This window comes from Physeter macrocephalus, chromosome 20 (genome assembly GCF_002837175.3).
Source record: "Physeter macrocephalus isolate SW-GA chromosome 20, ASM283717v5, whole genome shotgun sequence".
Classification (NCBI taxonomy): Eukaryota; Metazoa; Chordata; class Mammalia; order Artiodactyla; family Physeteridae; genus Physeter; species Physeter macrocephalus.
This window is the reverse complement of record NC_041233.1, coordinates 101,415,562-101,431,773: the sequence shown is the minus strand read 5'-3', so window position 1 is coordinate 101,431,773 and position 16,212 is coordinate 101,415,562. Positions and strand designations below refer to the sequence as shown.

At 35.5% G+C, this 16,212-nt stretch overlaps 1 protein-coding gene across 9 annotated transcripts in view; it reads right to left on the bottom strand.

Moving 5' to 3' along the window:
* TUSC3 (tumor suppressor candidate 3) overlaps positions 1-16,212 on the bottom strand; it is a 189,818-nt gene that overhangs the window by 114,804 nt on the left and 58,802 nt on the right. For all 9 annotated transcript variants that reach the window (XR_008616102.1, XM_028481184.2, XM_024131416.2 and 6 more), the window contains exon 2: positions 12,742-12,911. Coding sequence is in view for 8 of the 9 variants with exons in the window: in XM_028481184.2 (XP_028336985.1) it covers positions 12,742-12,911 (170 nt within the window). In the remaining variant the exon portion in view is untranslated. The remainder of the gene's footprint in view (positions 1-12,741; positions 12,912-16,212) is intronic.

The following is a 16,212-nucleotide window of genomic DNA, read 5'->3' as shown; positions in this document are numbered from 1 at the left end:
GCGCGTCCGGAGCCTGTGCTCCGCAACGGGAGAGGCCACAGCAGTGAGAGGCCCGCGTACCGGAAAAAAAAAAAAAAAAAAAAAAAAGGTTTGATGATGAATAATATACTTTCCTAAAGAGTCGATATATTACATATACCCTAAAACTAAATAATACTAAATTAGAGATTTTGAATTCTGGACAGTGACTAAAAGCCCACTTAGGTCAGATTTATGTCACAGGTTAAGGTCTCCTTTAAGGCCAGTTTGCGTCACGGTACTGGTGGTCTTAGGAAGAAAAAAAGAAACACCTTAAATCTTTGTACCATCACAAATATGTGCTATTTGTCAAAGGAATAGTGGTCTTGATTTGAAAGATTATAATGACTAAATCATCTCCTAACGTCATGTCCCTAAATCAATTTCATATGAAATATAAAATCTAGATCTTAATCATCAGTGATGTTTATTCAGCATTTTAATATATGCTGCAATAATAAAAAAGTATACCTCACAGTCTCCGCCTTTAAGAAGCTTGTCAGAGAACAGAATAGACACACACTAACACACAAGTAATATACATATATTGAAAAAAGAATGCAGATTGTAGATGCTATACAGCATATAGAAGAGAATGGGATCACAGTGGATTGGAGCAGCTGGGCAAAGTGTGAATGTGCAAATATTCAGAAAAGAATGGAAGGACTAAAATTATAATAATCGAGGAAGGACAGGAAGAGAATATGAAGGCAACAGAAGCAGTATAAACAAAGGTTACCCAGTCTGAAATGTATACTATGTAGTCAAATAACAGAACTAAGTTTCATGTTAGAAAATAAGGAAAGAATAGACTGGAAGCTCTCTTCCAGGAGAAAGATAAATAAGATCTGGACTTTATTCTGTAAATAGTGAACAACTACTACAAGTGTTTTGAAAGAAGTGGATTATGCAAAATACTAATTAAGAAAGCTGTATCTGGCAACACTGTGCATATTGTATTAGAGGAGGAGAAAATAAATGTTTGTAAACCACTCAGAATGTTACTATACTGGTCTAGTTGGGACAATATATGCGGCTATTAAAATACTATATAAATGAAGATATGACCTATTTCTTACATATTCTCCTTTAGAATCTAGAGCACCAAAGCAATGAGCAAAATTTTCTACACATCTTGCTTCTAGTTAGGAATCTATCTGTTGGCATAAAGAATTCCAGGGGAGCTAAGCAAATTACATTTTTTCAACACAAATACAATACTCAGAGAAAATTTACTACTGACAAGGTAAATGGGGGCTTTCTTCTGTTGAAGGTAATTTAGTAGCAATAGGACTAGAGACCAGATCTGTTTGTCACTAGAAATAATTCAACAAGCCTGACAAAAACATATTTCAATGTTGATGATCTCTATTTAGGGTAAAAAAGACTTGTTAGAAGGAATATGCCCCAATAACGTAAACCCTGTTCTCTAAACTTAACTCCATTGTCTCTCATCTCTCCATATTCCAACTTCTTCATGCTTAACAGGGGATAGAAGAAGCCTAACTAATGACAAAGAAAGTGACTGGCTTCTTGCATACGTTTGTGTCCACTTAGACTAATGAGCAAAGGTGTCACTAATGCTTATTAGAACCCTTCAAACTTCACTGCCATCTGAAATTGCAAGTTGAAAACCACAAATGCTCCTAGCACTTAAATGAGCACATTTCCAACACTGTTAGCTAAAAAAGTACTTTCTGTTTTAATAGTTCATAGGAACATTAGAGACGTAACTTTATGAATGGAAGGAACACTGTAAATTTTTCTAATCTATTAACATGCAGCCTGAAGAGGGCAGTCAAGTTGCAGCAAAGCATCCAGGAAGGCTTAAGCGGTAACTGCAGGGCACAGTTCTGGTAAAACTCTTCTATTAAATCTTCTCAATTTTTTACTATGGAAACAAGAAAAAAAATCAATCCAAATGCTATAACAGTTTATAATCTGTTATAAACTGTTATACAGATAATAAAGATAATCAGTTTATTATCTTTTCTGCCCTTGAAGGGATTTTTAAAGAAATATGGTTTCTCTTTTTAATGTTAATCAAACTTCCTATAAAATACGATTCATATTAAAATCTCTATGTATGCCTTTTATTTATATTTTTATGATAAATTATATATAGATATAACTAAATATTGCATGGATATTCCAAAGTGTATCTTCATAAAGCCTCAAATTATTCAATCGCTATAGACAGTGATATAGAGAGAGAGATCTGGTGTGAGTGGAACCATCCATTACTTACGGTTGTGACACCCTGAAGAGAAAACAACTGGTAAACAACACCCTGCACAAAGATTTCAACAGTGATTTCTCTCTGGTTGTGCTACAAGTATTCAAGACCCTACTGAATATACTGAAATATATTAAATAGACCCAATGCCTCTGAAGAGCTGAAGAATCCCCAGTTAACTACCACTCTGTAACTGGCTCTGTATAATTCACTGCTCGCCAGATAAAGATATTGTGTCCATTATGCCTGTGTTTTCTGAGCATCTATTTTTTTCTTTGGAAAACAACTCTAACACGAACATGCGATTCCAACATGTATATTACAGCAAAAATGTATATGAACGTAAGAGATATTAAACTGTATATAACATGCATAGTAGCAACTCAGTTTATGAGTCAGCAGAATTTTTGTTCTCTTAAGAAAAATGGTAATACTAACATACAAAAAAGCTTAAAAGGTTGTATGCTAAGAAAACTGACACATAGCTAGAAGAAGAAAGGAACTGTGCAGAAATTAGGAAGTCTAGTTCATGATTTGTTTGCAGAGATCATACTGGTGCTGTAATTCTAAAACTACTTTTATGCACTGAAAGGGAGAGCAAATGAGCAAATACACCACCGTTTCTGGGATCCAGGTTTTCATTTTGGAGAAAGGAGATAAAACTATGGAATAGGGAAAACAGAGGAAAAACCCTACAGTGTTAGCTTGGAATAGGAGATATCCAGTTAAACTCATAATTTATGTATGTATGTATGTATGTATGTATGTATGTATGTATGTGTGTGTAGGTATACACATAGACACATCCTAGCTCCATCTGTTAAAAAAGGCTGCAAGCAATGATACTATCCCAGCAGCAAACAGTATAACTTGCCCAGTTCTTGCTTTCTAAATATCATTTCCTACCAAAAAGACGAAGGACTCCTTGAAAAAAAATGCTTCTTGCAGTTCCATGAGAGGCAAAGTATATAAAGTAGGCTTAGAATATTTTGTTGAGCCAGAAAGCAAAGACTAACAGAGGCATGTAATGACACAGGAGTTGGTTTCCACTGATCAAATTTAGGGCAACTTGAGCACTGAAGAAGAATAATCACAGCAACAGATCAGTAAATTAAAAAAAGAATCTTTGCATTGAGATACTCAGAAGGGCAAGTGGAGGAAAGAAAAGCTCCCATTGATAAAGAATACCAACTAATTAATGTTAAAGCAAGGACAGAATGTTTAAAAATCACCCCTTCACAATCATCAATGTAATATCAAGTTCAGGCAGAGATTACCAATGGATGTTACAATCACTGGGTAAAAAAGTGCCAAGAAACAGGACAGTCACATTATCTCAAAGTGTCCCCCCTCTTAACCCATTTACCTTCCCCAAACACTTACTACAAGAGAAAGATATACTTGTACAAGAGAAAGGTGTGGTGATCGTCGCCTTGATCAAGTGATCGATCTCATCACTGGTATTTGAAAGAACTAACATTATGTGCCTCCCGATAGGATGCAATAAGAAGTACACAAATAACTGCTATAGCATTTTTAACAAAAGCAGATTATGTCACTGAATTAACGCCATTTCACTTAAAAGTAATAATGGTATTCTGATTAGGTAAGAATGTCTTATTAAAATATGCAAACTGAAATATTTAGCAGTGATATTTCATGATGTCTACAAGTTAAAAGTACATTTGCTGGTATGTGACTCATTTTTTACTTATACTTAAAAGAATGTGAACAAAGAAGAACAAAGAGCATCTCTCATCACCCACTTCCACAGGGGTTAAGTCACAACCACTGCAGTCACCCACAGACAGTGTACCAAGAGGAGTTCAGGATGAAAAACAGGGTGAGGCGCCCTGTGCTTTGGATAAACAGGCCCTTAGACAGTTAGACACATATCTCAGGAAGAATTTCAGTGACCCGAGATTCTTGCATCTTCCCAGACATAGCAAAGCACTAAATCATTAACTGGGTACACCTGTTCTTTGGAATGATCAGTGATCTTTTACCAAGACGTGTGTCATTGCTTTTACCAAGACTGCATGTTGTTTCCAAACCAAAAAAATGTATAAACGGGCCCCTCCCCTACCTCTTCAGAGCAGTTTCCTCAGGACTGAGTGGCCATCTCCCAGGCTATATATGGTCCCCAGTAGGACCTGAATAAAATGTAAACTCACAACTCTTATGTGTCTTTCTTTAAGGCAATGAGCTAAATCAAATGTGGCGAAATGTTATAATTAGTGAAATCTTGGTAAAGTGTAGACTGGTGTCTTTGTACTACTGTTTCAATTTTCTGTAGGTTTGAAATTATAAGATGGGTGACTAAAGCTGGACTTTATATACAAATAATATAGAAAACAGAGCTCAGAGAATGCTACAGTGTCACAGAGGTAATGAAAGTTCATTGAAAACATCCATTTATTCATTGTAAAAGAGTTGGGATTATCCAATCTGAGGAAGACACACCTAGGAGGAAATTTAATACAGTGAACTTAAATCATATCCCTTCGACCTAAAAAAATAATTAAACTAGACAGTGTTCAGCAATAACCCTAAAACATCATTTATATTAAACTGGTCATGGATTCAGTCAAGCCTGAAACAGTCCTCATGTATTAGCCAAGCCAGGCAAAGAATGTGTGAATGGCATGAGAGTTTGCCAGTCTTTGACAAAGAAGTGAAATACTTTGTCCAGGTAGCCAGACATATTAGAAAAATTTAAGAATTAAGGCCATAGAGAAATATTATCCAAGGACTAAAGGAAATGTTAAGGGTTGTAATCCCAAAACCATTTAGAAAGCACTTACCAGTGCATTAAGAGATGGACAGGGTAATTTTATCTATAAACGATTCTCACATTATGTGCTCACTTTAGAATTGAATCTCCTAAGAGATATGACTTCACTGTGATGAAACAAAAGGCTGATGAGCTCTTCCACATAGTCTTGGCCAGCTATCGCCAACTCACCAGCCCTTGCTATGTAATGCTAATCTGAATGAAAGCTTTTCATGATCTAATGAGTTTAAGGAAGGCTGGCTGATGGATCCCTGCACTAAAAGATTAATAATCTTAGTTGGGAATGCAAAATGCAAATTACAGTTCACAGGGTAGAAGCAATAATGAATATGTACACTTAAGGAAAGCATTAAACTTACTAGCTCTGGAGTCACAAATCCCAACCCTGACAGGTATTAGCTCTGTGACTTTGGGTAAATTATATAACCTCTCAGCTTTGATGTTGTCATCTGAAACATGGATTTTTTTCAGTCCTACCTTTTAGAGTAGTGAGAATGACATGAGATATTATATATATAAATGACCTAACACAGGACTGCCCAAATAGTTTACACATAATAAACAATCATTTTATTTAGTTAGAGGAGAAACGATATTAGCCGGTTAATATCTAATATATCAATGTAATAATTTATTCTCCCTCTTTAAAATACCTTTGTAATTACTAATCATTTTTTCATTTATTTGAAGTCCAACACTATATTAACTTCCAATACATTACCAACCTTTGCTTGTATGTGCACCCTGCTTGATTCTACATGTACTTTTTGATTTTCCTTCATCTGGATGTTTTTTCTTACATCTATTGAATGATAGTAATAACCTTAGAAGAGGTTATTTTGTTCTTAGAATTTTTAGCGAATTCTGGAAGAGATGAGTAACTTTGTGGTAGAATACATCTAAAAGATTTAGCAATTATGAGGAATATTCCTTATAGTACAATTTGCTAAAGGAAGTTTGGAGTTAACACTCACGGGAGGTGAGAATTGTATTGAGAAGTCTTAATTAACAACTTTATTTGGCCAAGGAGTTTGATGTGTGCACTGAGGAAGGTGAGAATTGAATTCTGAGATTTGTGAATAAACTGACTTTGTGAAAGAAGAGCAGAATGATTTGCTGAGATGGCTTACAAGGAAGCCAACAGCTCATTCATCAGCCGTTCAGCAAAGAAAAGCAACTGGAGAGTCTTTAAGTGTGTCAGCTCTAGAAGAAAATTTCACTTTTTCTTAAAGAAAAGAAAAAAGCAGAAAAAGTCTCACAAAGGAAAGCACTAATCTTTTAAACTTATAGCTATGAACATTTCAATGACTACAGAATTATAAAAAAATTATAGCAGTATTATAGAAATGGTCCCAAATTACACTGACACAGAAGGACCCAGGAGAATTCAATTCAAGTTTCTAAACAAAAATGACTGCTGATGATAGAGTGCCTCTCTCAATGAATCTACAACTCCCTTTGAGGCACTTAATTTATAATTCAGAATATTAATTTGAATACTTTTTCTTGAAACTCCTCTTTACCTTTCCATCTTGGTTGTCCCCTTGAGATCTCTTTCACTCACTCTGCTCATATGGGTCACATGCGGTACTCTCTTGGCTCAGTGACAGTAGATCTCAGACCACTTTTCAACCACAAGTATTTAACAGATCCTCCTTTTAAATTCAAGGTCAAGCCTGAAACAGTCCTCATGTATTAGCCAAGCCAGAATGTGTGAATGGCATGAGAGTTTGCCAGTCTTTGACAAAGAAGTGAAATACTTTGTCCAGGTAGCCAGACATATTAGAAAAATTTAAGAATTAAGGCCATAGAGAAATATTATTCAAGGACTAAAGGAAATGTTAAGGGTTGTAATCCCAAAACCATTTAGAAAGCACTTACCAGTGCATTAAGAGATGGACAGGGTAATTTTATCTATAAACGATTCTCACATTATGTGCTCACTTTAGAATTGAATCTCCTAAGAGATATGACTTCACTGTGATGAAACAAAAGGCTGATGAGCTCTTCCACATAGTCTTGGCCAGCTATCGCCAACTCACCAGCCCTTGCTATGTAATGCTAATCTGAATGAAAGCTTTTCATGATCTAATGAGTTTAAGGAAGGCTGGCTGATGGATCCCTGCACTAAAAGATTAATAATCTTAGTTGGGAATGCAAAATGCAAATTACAGTTCACAGGGTAGAAGCAATAATGAATATGTACACTTAAGGAAAGCATTAAACTTACTAGCTCTGGAGTCACAAATCCCAACCCTGACAGGTATTAGCTCTGTGACTTTGGGTAAATTATATAACCTCTCAGCTTTGATGTTGTCATCTGAAACATGGATTTTTTTCAGTCCTACCTTTTAGAGTAGTGAGAATGACATGAGATATTATATATATAAATGACCTAACACAGGACTGCCCAAATAGTTTACACATAATAAACAATCATTTTATTTAGTTAGAGGAGAAACGATATTAGCCGGTTAATATCTAATATATCAATGTAATAATTTATTCTCCCTCTTTAAAATACCTTTGTAATTACTAATCATTTTTTCATTTATTTGAAGTCCAACACTATATTAACTTCCAATACATTACCAACCTTTGCTTGTATGTGCACCCTGCTTGATTCTACATGTACTTTTTGATTTTCCTTCATCTGGATGTTTTTTCTTACATCTATTGAATGATAGTAATAACCTTAGAAGAGGTTATTTTGTTCTTAGAATTTTTAGCGAATTCTGGAAGAGATGAGTAACTTTGTGGTAGAATACATCTAAAAGATTTAGCAATTATGAGGAATATTCCTTATAGTACAATTTGCTAAAGGAAGTTTGGAGTTAACACTCACGGGAGGTGAGAATTGTATTGAGAAGTCTTAATTAACAACTTTATTTGGCCAAGGAGTTTGATGTGTGCACTGAGGAAGGTGAGAATTGAATTCTGAGATTTGTGAATAAACTGACTTTGTGAAAGAAGAGCAGAATGATTTGCTGAGATGGCTTACAAGGAAGCCAACAGCTCATTCATCAGCCGTTCAGCAAAGAAAAGCAACTGGAGAGTCTTTAAGTGTGTCAGCTCTAGAAGAAAATTTCACTTTTTCTTAAAGAAAAGAAAAAAGCAGAAAAAGTCTCACAAAGGAAAGCACTAATCTTTTAAACTTATAGCTATGAACATTTCAATGACTACAGAATTATAAAAAAATTATAGCAGTATTATAGAAATGGTCCCAAATTACACTGACACAGAAGGACCCAGGAGAATTCAATTCAAGTTTCTAAACAAAAATGACTGCTGATGATAGAGTGCCTCTCTCAATGAATCTACAACTCCCTTTGAGGCACTTAATTTATAATTCAGAATATTAATTTGAATACTTTTTCTTGAAACTCCTCTTTACCTTTCCATCTTGGTTGTCCCCTTGAGATCTCTTTCACTCACTCTGCTCATATGGGTCACATGCGGTACTCTCTTGGCTCAGTGACAGTAGATCTCAGACCACTTTTCAACCACAAGTATTTAACAGATCCTCCTTTTAAATTTATATTACTCTATAATGTAAATCTATCAACCTCATCCAATAAACTGCAAGACATCCCTCTTTCAGCTCACTTAATATTTTTCCTCTCCAGTTCCATTAAAATCCTGAGTTATTTCGACATACATGTTTATAATCTAGATGTGACCCCAGCCTTATCATTCCTAAAGCTTCTCTATTATATCCACGATCATCTACTTTATACTTCAGCAATTTACTCATTTATTTAATCAACCCTTTACAACTTCCTAATTTTCAACCCCATCCTCCTTTCCCACAAAACCTCTCCTTCACTCTTGTGAAAATCTAGCTTAATTGTATCACACCTAGTTTATCAGCTGTCCCCTGGCTTCTTTGACCGCCTAACCAACTTTTAACCCACAGTTATACATTTCAGATATACTCTCACTAGCATTCTCAGAATATGTGCCGATTAATCCACTTCGTAGAATAAAGCAAACAGGTTAATCCCTATGCAGGGTGTTCTTGCTCCTAAATTGCTGAGTATTGGGGAAGAAATCATTTAATTCTAGAGATTCTTCACTAAAAATCTGAGTATTCTAGTTTCATAAAGGATCCTTGTCAATGCTATATGGTCATCCAAGTAACTAATAAGGCTTCATCCATTCCCATTGTTCCTCAACGAAATTAAATTTTAAAAAGCTGTGAATCATGAACCTGCTTCTTAGCTTCCCTGTCTCTATACTGGCTGCATACTAGAATTACCTAGAGCATGTTTTTTAAAATGTCAATGTGTTGACCGCCCCCCCCCCGCCAAAAAAACCAATTAAACCAGAATGTCTAGGTATGGGAAGCACATATCTGCTCTACACTTTTTATTTGCCTCTAAACCTTCATGGGCTCTTCCTTTCTCCTCTAACAACTTCACCATCATCTTGATCCATGAATTAACTTTTTCTAATAACTTCAATCTTTTTCTCTTGTAAATCTAAAACTACTCTAAAATTTAAAAGTTTATTACAAAATAGGCTGTAATAAACAAGTAAATAAAGGTTATTTTGAGCTAAGCATCATTAAAAAATGAGGGTCCATATTTAACCATTTAACAACACAATGCATTAAGTAAACTATTACTTAAAGGATAAACCATTTAACAGTATGCTGTGGTTTATGTTATCAAAATATATACAATTATATGTAACTGTAAAATAAATACTTGGGTAAAGTCTTTCTAGGTTACAGTTGAAAAAATATAATAATCAATTAAATAGATTTCTTCATAACAGTGGTGAATACAGGAAATCAATATATTCAATTTTTAGAAGCAAAGAAATGATATCCCTAAAATATATAAGGTATTGCAGGATGCCAGAGGACAGTTTATATTTTTGTGGAATCTGAACTGTTACACCAAATGCCAACTAAGATGGTATTTTTGCCTCAGGAGGGCTTTTCAGCACCCCTTAGATAAACATAAACATACCCTGTCCTTAATGCTAACCTAATTCTGACAAATGTTAATGTCCACTTAAGTACCGGTCCTCAGATTGATAGGAGGGGAACTCAGAATCATCTGAAATGGTGTTTTTCAAAATATTTTGCTTTTCATCTTTTCTACCCGCTCTGAGCTATGTCCCAACATACACTCATTATTAGATTGTGATAAAATCTTTCATGAAAATTCCAGAATACCGAAATTACCTTTCTGCAAGCTAGTCTGGGAGAAATTGGTTTATTTTTTTCATTGGCCCATGTTACTAATAATTTTGGTTTCCACTAAAGTTCAAAATGGTTTAGAAATCTAAAGTCTACAGATGAATATACAATGTGAAGAGTCTGAATGTGGAGCTACAAGTGTTTGTTCTTGAAAAGAGAAAGTGTTCAGCCAAGAAGAAACAGAAAACCTGAATTGTCCTTAACAACTGAGGAAATGGAATATGTAATTTAAAATCTCCAGGTCAAGAAGATGTCACTGGAAAATTCTATCAAACATTTAAAGAAGAATTAACATAATTTCTAAAACTGTGTAGTTTCACAAATCACTTCCAGAAAATAAATGAGGGAACATTTCCCAATACATTTTATGAGGTGGCAGCGTGATACCAAAATTGGACAAAGACAGTATAAATAATGAAAAATATAGATCAATATCTGACATGAACTTAGATATAAAATACTTCAACAAAATATTAGCAAATAGAATTCAGCAATACATAAAAAGAATATAATACAATCAAGTGGGATTTATTCCAAAATGCAAAGCTGATTCAGCAATTGAAAATCCATCAATGTAATCTACCATATCAACAACCTAAAGAAGAAAAAGCCTATCAATTGACTCCCCAAAATCTGACAAAATCCAAAACCCATTCATGACAAAAGCTCTCAGTAAACTAGTTCCTCAACCTGACAGAGAACATCTACAAAACTCTTACACCTAGTATCATACTTAGTGATGAAAGACTGAATCCTTTCTCCCAAAGATCAGATCAACATGTAAAACATAAAACTATAAAACTTTCAGAAAAACACAGAAGAGAAAAAAATAGAACTTTGTGATCTAGGGCTAGGCAAAGAGTTCAATTTGACAACAAAAGTAAGATCTGTAAAAGGGGAAACTGATAAATTGGACTCACTAAATTAAAATCTGCAAAAGACCTTGTTATGAGAATGAAAACACAAACCATAGACTAGGAGAAAATATTTAAAAACCACATATCTGGCAAAGGACTAGTATCTACAATATATAAAGAACTCTCAAAACTCAGTAAAAAAAAATTCAATTAGAAATAGGCAAAAGACATGAAAGATATTTCACTAAAGAGGTGATACACAGATGACAAAAAAGCAAACGAAAAGATGTTCAACACCATTACACTAGGGAAATGCAAAATAAAACCACAAATTAAAACTATATACCCATGGAATGGCTAAAATAAAACAATGACAACACTGATGCTGGTGAGGATATGGAAAAACTAGGTCCTTCACACACCACTGGTGGGACTGTAAAATGATACAGCCACTCCGGAAAACATTTTAGTAGTTTCTGATAAAGCTAAACATACAACTACCATTGCAATTCAGCCATCGGACTCTGGCCATTTATCTCAGAGAAATGAAAACTTAAGTTCACACAAAGCCTGTACAAGAATGTTCATAACAGTTGTATTTGTAATAGCCAAAAACTGGAAACAATCCAGGTGTCTTTTAACAGATGGATGGTTAAACAAACTGCAGTACATCCATACCATAGGATATTACTCAGTAACAAAAAGAATGGAGTACTGACAAATACAACAACTCGGATGGATTTTGAAGGAGTTATGATAAGTAAAAAAAGCCAAATCCAAAAGGTCATATACTATGTGATTCCACTTACATAATAGTCTTTAAATGATGAAATTACAGAAATAGAGAATAAATTCAGGAGGTGGGGAGATGGGGTGGGTGTGGCTATAAAGGGCAACAGGAGGGATTCTTACTGTGATGGAACTGTTCTGTATCAATATCAATACCCTGTTTGTGAAACTGTGCTACAGTTTTACAAGATGTTAGCATTGGGCGGGGGGGGTCACCGAGTAAAAGGTATATAGGATTTCTCTGTATTATTTCCTAGAATTGTGTGTGAAACTACAATTATCTCAAACTTAAAAAGTTTAATTTAAAATAAGCACTGTTGTATATATATTATATTTATACTTGTCCAAAACTTTCTTTGATATGTTCCCACTGAAAAATATTTCATTCACTTCAAATCATATCATAGGAAGAAATTTCTCATCATTAGAGGTACTGAAAAGTAAACAGACTTGAGTATGTCCTCTTGATTAAACTATTTAATCAGAGTATGTTTAAGGGGGCTACTTCATTGCCCCTAAGATATAGGTAGGTGACCTACAAGGCAATATTTGAACCAAATTCTATAACATATGTACCTTTATACAGGACATAAAGATAAAAAAATCTGTTTTATGATTACATGTGGATTGGTCAAGTAAATACTTTATACAATATAAAAATATTAGCCTATCAAAGTCATTGCCTAGAAAACAATGACTTTGAGCTTACATTTAAATGCACTTATAGTTGACTACAACGTTGAACAAATGTTTAATTCTATTATACACGTTTATCTTAACTCTGACAAACATATAGTCATACAATAATAGTTTTTAATTTTTTAAATACATACATTACCTGCACACAGAACACTGCCGCTGAGGTTGAAGAGCAGTGAACATAACAATCATAGAATAGTTTCGAGGTGGTGTCTTTATAAATTTTCGGAATTTGTCACCATTCATTCGGAAGATTGAGCGCCTGGAGCTCCATTCCATCAGCTGTTCTACTTTCTCAGCTAAAAGATTCTGCGATAAACATAGGAATTTAAGTTTACACAGGGTTAAAATTCTTCAGTTTGTACTTCAAGTAAAAAGAATTACATGGGATTCTATTTTACCTAAAATTCATTTCTGCTAAAAGTTCTTATTTTGGTGAACACAGTCATTGTTAACTGACCATATATGCATAAGATATTTCATCTATTTTTCCTAACAATTGTAAAAGTTTATAAAAATAGATATCAAAAGCAAAATAGACTTTCACTTCCAGAATGATGGAATAGATACGCTTTTCCCTAATCCCCCACTAAATACAGCTAAAAACTCTGGTCATATGAAAGACAAGCTTAAGAAGGCTCTGAAAAGTGGAAAGAAGAAGGAAGGCTGGCTGGCGACCCCAAAATGAAGAGCGCCGTGGTGGTGAGTGCCCTGAGTTTTGTTTCAGCCTCACCCACCCCAGACTGGTAGCCAGAGACACTGGCAATCCAAGAACACCAATGGACACAAACAAAAAAAAAACCCCAAGGAAAGCCTGCTCTCTTTACCCAGAGGACAAAAAAGGGCGACCTAGTAAGACAAAAACTAACTGCTCTGGTCTAGCCAGACACCACAGAAGAAACACGGCCCTTCCACCGCCCGCCTCGCTAGCAAGGGCGGAATGGGGAACCTCAGCCCAACTCTCCATTCCCCTCCAGGCCTCATGCAAACAGCTTGGAGGGTCTCACGAAGACACAGCTGAGCGAAAGACACGTATGCACAAAAGAGCACTGCATGATGCTACGTATAGTAAGATCAAAAACAGGAAAAATTCTACTGTGCTAAACGTCAGGATAGTGGCTTACTGCAGCAGGCGCTGGGATGGTGGGAGGCGTAGTGAGGCGAGACGGTACCACGGAGCTGGGGGCTAAGAAGATGCTCTGCCAGGGCGGGGTGACAGTGAGAGTAACACTCTAGCCTCTGTACAGAACGCTCTTAATCTTTAGATTGTCCATTTTACCTAAAAAAGTCTGAGAAGTAAACTCTACAGGGTTGTTGTATTCCTATAAGAAATTTGTTAGCCTTGGAAAATCAAGAAAGAATGAGTGGTCGGCAGAGAAGGGCTTCAACCGTGCCATTTAAGAAGGACTAAGGACCTAGGCACAGACGAAATCTTAACTGATGAGACGTATGATACCTAGAGTTACACCTGAGCACACCAAGCACAGTCTAAGAGTCCTGTACGAAAAGAAAAAGGGCTGCGTTCTGGTCACTACACACGAAAGCTTGGACAAGACACTTCACCTCTCAGAACCTAGGGACTCATCTATTAACATCTGACCTTCCAATACATACCTAGATGATTTACTGAGAGATGATAGATAAAAACCTTTGTAAATTATAAAGTACTATAAAATACAAGGCAGTATTGGTAGAAGTATTGTTTTCACTATTGTTAGATAACAAAGGGTGATTTTACCACTATAATCCTATAAGCAGTCTACAATTCTTTTCCTGTCAAATTTCCTACATATTCTGAATATACATCAAAGCACATGAGAACCACAGTTTTAATTCTGGCTATTACCGGAGAACTTGTGAAGAACATTATATTCAGATTAAATATTAGATGACAAAAAATAATGAGATATTTTCAAATAAAAGTCGATCTTTCTCTAGTTACACTCTCAGAATATTAGGTGCTTTAGACATGCTAAGTGCCATGCTATGGACATCACATATGCTATCTTCTTAAACTCACATAGCAACCATAGCAGCACAGAGATAATACACTTAATCCACAGAGGATGAAGCTGAAGTCTAAAGAACGGTAGCTCTCGCCACTGCCCTACCCTGAAGTGGTTTTACTTGCAACAGACTTTAAAAAGTACACCAGTTACCTTAAACCAGCAACTGACATCTCTAGTGAGCTCTCACTTTTACTCATCTGACAAGCCTCAAATCCCCCATTATTAGAGGAAAAGGTACTGCTGACCTATTGTTTGAGATAAAACACCCTACCATGGTAAGTGGTACAGAGGTTTATTAGTTTGGGTTTTTTTTTTTTTTAAAGAAACATTCTAATTTTAAAAGGGTGGTAAGTCAATAATTTCTATATGTGGAGAAAATATTCTTAGTAAACCAAATATATGTCTTTCCATGTGAAAAAAAACGTATAAACAGCAACAATTTCTGAAGATACTCAACTATATTAACAAATCAGGTCTAGAAACAAAAAAATAAAAAGGGAAAGGTATTGTAAAACATAGCAGTCATACACCTTAAAGATCGGTAGTAATAACAACAACAGCTAGCACTTATTGTGTGCTTACTATGTGCTAGGCACTGTACGAAATGCTTTTCTTATATAATGAATTCATCAATCCTCATAACAATCCTATCATGGGAGTATCATTGACATTTCAAGTTTAGAGACAAGGAAACAGAGGCACCAAGACATTAAGTAACCTGTCGGAGATTATAAAGCTAGTAAATGGTAGAATTGGGGATTCCCAGTCTTATTCCAAAGTACACACTCTAAACCTCTATACACACTGCAGAATCTTACAGTTTTAGAGGTTACAGAAAAATTCTTGCAACCAAAATAAAAATGTTAAGGGAATTCCCCGGTGGTCCGGTGGTTAGGACTCCACTGTCACTGCCAAGGGCCAGGGTTCAATCCCAGGTTAGGAAATTAAGATCCCGTAAGCCATGCAGCATAGCCAAAAAAAAAAAAAAAAAAAAAAGGAAAAATTAAGTAAGAGAGTCTACATAATGAAGAAGGGACAACACTACTACATAAGGAAAGAGAAACCTCATCGCATCTTGAACTAGTCACCTTGGCACAGAAAAAGAAATAAATGGTCTAGGAAGGTAGGTTTTTAGGGCATCATGGTTGATTCAGACTTTCAAGAGCGTTTGTTGTAAAGAAGGCTAAGCTAATTCTCAAAGGAAAATGTTACAAGGTGATGGAGTAGAAATTTTCAGTAAGGAACAGAAATCTGATTAATGTGAATTCATGCTTTTAAAATCTACTAAGAAAGAATCACAGGTTGAGCTACAGTCCACAAATAGGGTTTATTCTACATTGCATTTCTCTGTGACAGGCATGTGATTTTCTTTAAGGAGAAGGTTGGGTGCATCTGTTCCTTCAAAGTATTTCCCTTTTCAGGGCCATTTGTACCCCTCTTTGTTGGGAATTTTTCTTCATGCTACAGTTTCCCTTATCTAGGACTACTTTTAAGACTTCACCACCTTCTCTGTTTGTGTGTCCCCCTTTTTTTTTTTTTTTTTTTTTTTTTGCCGTACGCAGGCCTCTCACTGCTGTGGCCTCTCCCGTTGCAGAGCACAG